This window comes from Boleophthalmus pectinirostris, unplaced genomic scaffold, assembly GCF_026225935.1.
Source record: "Boleophthalmus pectinirostris isolate CB_2022bp ecotype Guang Dong unplaced genomic scaffold, ASM2622593v1 HiC_scaffold_7, whole genome shotgun sequence".
Lineage (NCBI taxonomy): Eukaryota > Metazoa > Chordata > Actinopteri > Gobiiformes > Gobiidae > Boleophthalmus > Boleophthalmus pectinirostris.
In genome coordinates, this window is record NW_026571473.1 from 1,957,409 (window position 1) to 1,963,408 (window position 6,000).

Here is a 6,000-nt window from a genome sequence, read left to right on the forward strand (position 1 = left end):
AGCCCTATAACTCACTGTTGTATTTTTAAGTACTCTCAACTTACATTTGTAACCATGCGCACACAGAACTATGAAATGCCCATCACAGCTTGACGCCTGCTCAGATCCACTCAATAACACGGACAGACTGTTAAAACCTGCTGTTGTTTGTAACAGACACATGCACATCTCATATTACATGGACACAGCGTTATCACAGACACAGAGACACGCTCACTCACCTTCATTTTCAGAAGCGGGGCACGCCACCTGTACCACCAGATCAAAAGTCCGCTCTGGATTCTCCCTGTGGAAAAACAACAACAAAAGATGATTTATTCTGATCATTTATTTGTTTTATTTATACAGATTAATGTAAAGGTGCGCTGTTTAACTGTAAGGCTACCTGCTTGTCACCATGGAGATCTAATTCATCTTATCTATAATATTATAACATTTCTCTTCTTTCTTGTATGTTTAAAGATGCACTGCGTAACTTTACTGGTAGAGGGTCCACCACCTGTTTGTATCTATGGAGATGTTATTGCTTTGGACAGGAATATTCAAGAATAAAAAGAATAAAAAGAAAAGAATAAAAGTATTATCTTCATGGAAACATCACCTGGTAAAGTTACGGGTCAGTTCTGTGGAGAGGCGACCCCAGTAACAGCAAGAATGCATGATTTCAAGGTACGATGAACGCACCGGCAGTGAAATAAATGCTACATAGATTAAAGCTATATTGTGTAACATTCCAGGCAGAGCATTGCCATCTCTGTAGAGACAAGGAGACAGAGCAGGAAAGTTGTAGTGCACTGTTAAGTTAAAGACACTGTTGCTGTCTTTTGAGAATTTATTAATGAAATAAATATATAAATATATAGATAGATACATTAAAAACAAATAATTGCTTTGACCAGAATGTTCCCAAATAAGGTATTAAACATTATTTTTTTTTTTATTTTTTTGCATTAGTTCAATTATGGCTGTTTTTATTCCTATTAACTTGGCCGTGTGGTGCCACCTGCTTTTTTAAGTTTAATGCCATTCCATGGAACATTCCCAGCAAGGCCATTACATGTCCATGCTGACAAACAGTTAGCGTACACCTTTAATTTGACCAAGCAACACAAAGCTTAAAAAATAAATAAATAAATATGTTAAATATATAGATTAGGGGTGTCTAAACTTTTTTCACCCAGGGTCACATATAGAACTATTAAACTATTATATCAGTGGTGAAGGGGCTCAGACAGACTCTCAGACATATGCATTTTATAGTAGGTTTAACAGTTTAACAGCGTATCCATAGCACGAAACCACAAAAAAAAAAAAAAAAAAAAAAAAAAAAAGGCTCTAATAAAGACATATTTTTACTACATAGAGAGACAATAACATAATGATGTAGATAGGCTACAGAAGCACGTTAGTGTATAGGATAAATGATTTTGAAGGAAAAGTTGTTTTTTTGTAGTTTTTTTCTTAGGTGTAGGAAGTGGAATAGAGTTCACTCAAAAGAACCACTGTACTGAACTCCTGAGTACTATTATTATTATTACTACTACTACTATGTGTTGGTCTGTGTTATCCAAGTTGTTGCTTGTTGTTTGCTGACAGTCGTACTCTTGGCATCATCTTTTCTAAACAGGATCAGACATTCAGAAGTGACTCCACTTCAGACTAAACCCCTTCAGTTTTATGTGAAATATTTGTAACAGTCTGTTAAGTACATGATGAAGTACATAACTGAAGAAAATAAACTCCTACTACTACTACTACTACTATTACAACTATTATTGCTATTATTACTACTCCTATTACTATTACAACTACTGTTACTACTAGTACTACTACTATTACTACTGTTACTACTAATACTACTACTAGAACTATTACTACTACTACTGGTACTACTACTGTTACTACGACTACTACTATTACTACTACTATTACTATTATGACTACTGTTACTACTAGTACTACTACTATTACTACTATTACTACTGCTATTACTATTACGACTACTGTTACTACTATGACTACTGTTACTACAACAAGTACTACTATTACTTCTATTACAATTATGACTACTATTACTACTATTGCTATTGCTATTACTATGACTACTAATATTACTATTACAACTACTGTTACTACTAGTACTACTACTAGAACTATTACTACTACTGTTACTATGACAATTACTATTATTACTACTATTGCTATTAAGACTACTGTTACTATTACTACTAGTAGTACTATTACTACTAGTACTACTATTATTACTACTAGTACTACTACTATTACTACTATTATTACTACTATCACTATTACTATTTTTCACATTTACCGGAAGACGTTTGGAAACATGTGGATGACGACTTTCAGCGTATGTACCGACACGGACTTGTGTCGGTAAATACACATGGATTCAGCAGCAGCGTCTTCAAAACCTGCCTTTTTTATTATTAAGTTAAATAAATTATAATACTCTAACTAATATCCATTTATAAAAGGAAAAAGAAAGAATACAATGACATCTAGATGAAGAAAATTGGACTATTTTCTCAGTTTTCTCAGAGTTCCTATCTCCAGCAGAGCCCAAAGGAAGTCGTCATCTGCATGTTTCCAAACGTCCTCCGATTCTGTGACATAAGTGAATAGAGCCATTGGTCTGTAGCACAATGCACTGAGATGTTACTGATTGCACACTGATAGAGATAATATGCATTTATACACACATTTATTAAGCAGTGACTGGTGAACGCATGAAAAGCAGCCGAGTCCACTGTGAATACTGAGACTATAGTCCCATTGTAGTTTTCCAATGGTCCAGTTCAATGTTTTGGTCATACCTTGGATACGTTAACCAATATTAAATGAATTTTTCAAAATGTAAATTAAAATCCCACTGTCATAGAAATATTGGTAAAATTGTACTTTCATATTTTGTGCAGAACTTTTCTAGATTTTAACTGTTTTTGTATTTTTTTTAAAGCCATGCGATCGCTTCTGTTAAAGGGTCCAAATAACACTGTTTTCTGATCTGTGTTCTTGTGGATTTTCCTCATCACAAACAGACCTGAAAACACCCTGTTCCACCTTGTGATGTCATGTGGTGACACAGGAAGTGCTCCACTGTGTTTTTAAACTCCACACACCTACACTAGAATCATTTTGGTCATTTGAGCCCTGGAATTGCCGATCTCTGCTGAAGTAAAATATAACTAAAATGTAACTAAATGTAACTAAAAGGAGCTGTTAACTTGAAATCTAGCACCACATGACATCACAAGGTGGAACAGAGCATTTTGAGGTTTGGAGATGTAGACAGACTTATAATAGTTACTCAGACATGTGTGAATGAAACAAAACACAACTTCAGCTCTGTTTTTGAGGAGGTAACAACGTTAGAACACGACTTAAAGCTCACAAGAGTTAACTCTGTGTAATAACCTTTAATATAGGCGTGTTTGTGGTTTCCTGGTTAGAAGGATATGCACTTGTATAAATACAGGTTAGGTACTTTCAGGATAGTTTCAAAACTACAATAATAACCACAACAGTCATTTACAAATGCCAGTGCATCCTGTGGCAGTGGGAGCAGTTGGTTTGCACAAATGAAACGGAGATTTTAAAGCTGAGCTGTTACTTTTTAGCTGAGGGTCTGTCACCTGCTTGTTTCTATGGAGATGTCATTACTCTGCCTGGAATGTTCCACAGTGTGACATTAAACTACTTGGCTCTACGTTACATTTATTCAATTATAGGTGGTTTTAGAGCTCAAAAATACTTAGAAAAGCACATTCTGACTATGAGCAAGGTCGCCTTTACACAGATCTGACCTGTCACTCCGTCTGGTTCGGTCTCCATGATGATAGAAAGGTTTAATACCACACTGCGAAACATTTTATTCCATTCCAAAGCAATAATGTCTCTCTTTGATGGACCCTCCACCCAGTTACATAATGCACCTAAAAGTAAAAATAGGAGGTAACAACATTACAACATGACTACGAACTCACAATCAATTTTGTGTCATAAAGGACTTTTTAAAGGTAGTTACCCTAAGGCAATGCATAGTCAAAATACCAGAAATACCAGAATGCTGCAATAAATTCTAGATATGAATGGAATAAACTCTGAAACTCCATATGCCTCCACTCCAATCATTTGTATCATGTCAGATCTGGAATTGTCCATTTCTACTGAACAGAACGTAAACCAAAGCTGTTAACCTGAAAACTAAAGAGCCACGATTGATTGTATAGATCTATAGAATGCCCTTGGAAATTAATGTCAGCACAACTGCACTTTACAAACGCCCTGCACTGTGTCAATAAAGAGCTGGAGAGTTTGCACAGTTTGCAGAGGTCAGTGCTTCTCTGCAGCTGCCTACGTGTTACTGCTCAATCACACCGCAAGCCCCGTCCACTCCACAAAACACGCGTGGCACATGGAACCCGGAGCCCAGCACCGGTCACTGCGTTGGTCACTAGTGCAGTATTGACCGGGTAACAGGCTGACAGCGCTAGCCAGCTGGCCTGCCTGTTAAATCCACGTCTGGAGGGGGCTCAGATTACGCAAAAACATTCCTCCGTACACTTCACACGTTTGGCTCAGAGGGAAGCGACAGTCTGACACAGGGTTTAGCCGCTAGCCCGAGCTGTCAGCGGGGCGTACGCGCACGGGAGACACGGAACAGCGGCTCTTACTTGATCCTGCTGTCCATGTTTAGCTAGAACATCGCGACAGCTCCGTGCGCACTGGCTGCTTCGTGCTGCTGCTGCTGGTGCTGCTGCTGCTGCTGGTGGTGGTGGCGGCTCGCTTCTCCAGCTCTGTCCTCCGTTCCTCCTCCGTGACTTTTTTCCTCTTATCTGGTACTTTCTGCAGGCTGACAGCGGTGCCACATGCTCGGATGCCCCGTGCGCAGTGGCAGGGCGCGTGTGGGAGCGGTGTCGGAGGCGCTGGAGTGGACTGGTTCCCCCTCCCGTGGACGCGCTCGCTCGGTCGGTCGGTCGCTCGGCGGTGGGTCGGTTCACGGCGCGGATTTCCCACAACAAACCTCCGTCCAGGAAGTGAGGCTGACAGAGGGGAGTGACGTCAGCACGCAGGCGCCACACGCTCGGATCGCCTCCGCAGAGCGTCACAGCGGTGGATGCGCGCGAGCAGGAGTCTCCAACCCTTTAACTCCGGTGAGATACTTTGGCAAAACAAAAATGCTTCAGAGCTACTAGTTTTAGTGGTCACACGAAATGGAGTATATAAAAGAGCCACAGCGAGCCTGAGATAAAGTCCAGGTAGGTTATGGTGAACAGATGTCCCTGTTTCCCCTGGACAGTCCCTGGTTTGAGGCCTGTGTCCCCTGTCCCAGCAGATTTCTACAAAACCACTCATTTGTCTCAGTTTTATACAAGAAATGTCCCAGGTGTCCCTATTTTTGACCAGTTTGATCCCTGCCAACAGTAAAGAGGCTTAAACTCTTTTGGTAAAATACAGAAAAGCTGCTTAAAAATGACCAAAACACAAAGAAAATGTGACTAGTCATGAATGGGCCGAGTGCAGAAAAGTTTTCCTTAATTACACATTAGTTTCACCATTTTATTTCCAACCACCACAAACCAGGAGTGTCCCAATTTTTGATTTCGATAATCTGGTCGCCCAAAGTTAGATGCTTAAAAACATAAACCATGATCCATTTATTAGTGCACAAAGTTAGACATCAATATGACACAAGTGCAGTGGTAAAAGGCATTTAAATAATCGGATTTTACTTCAACACAATCTGTATAATTCAGAAATCTGTTAGTGAGCTGCTTTGAAGGAGGTGGACAGTTTCATGTAGCTCCAGAGCTGCAGGTTGGACTCTCCTGTGCTGAATAAAAACATATTAATAATAGAAGTGTGAAGTAGATTTGCACAAAAACAAGCTTGAATATTTTTTATGGTGTTATTAAAGATGCACTATGTATGTGTAATGTTCCACACTATGGCATTAACATGTGTTTACGTGTTTATTTA

General features: G+C 39.3%; 1 protein-coding gene across 2 annotated transcripts in view; it reads right to left on the minus strand.

The window, feature by feature from the left end:
• LOC110162786 (DENN/MADD domain containing 1B) overlaps positions 1–5,055 on the minus strand; it is a 378,748-nt gene extending 373,693 nt beyond the window's left edge. For both annotated transcript variants that reach the window (XM_055165337.1, XM_020927684.2), the window contains exons 1-2: positions 4,695–5,055; positions 222–286 (exon numbers count right to left, since the gene is read on the minus strand). In XM_055165337.1, the coding sequence (XP_055021312.1) occupies positions 222–286; positions 4,695–4,711 (82 nt within the window). In that variant the 5' untranslated portion in view covers positions 4,712–5,055. The remainder of the gene's footprint in view (positions 1–221; positions 287–4,694) is intronic.
• Between the last annotated feature and the right edge of the window lie 945 nt (positions 5,056–6,000).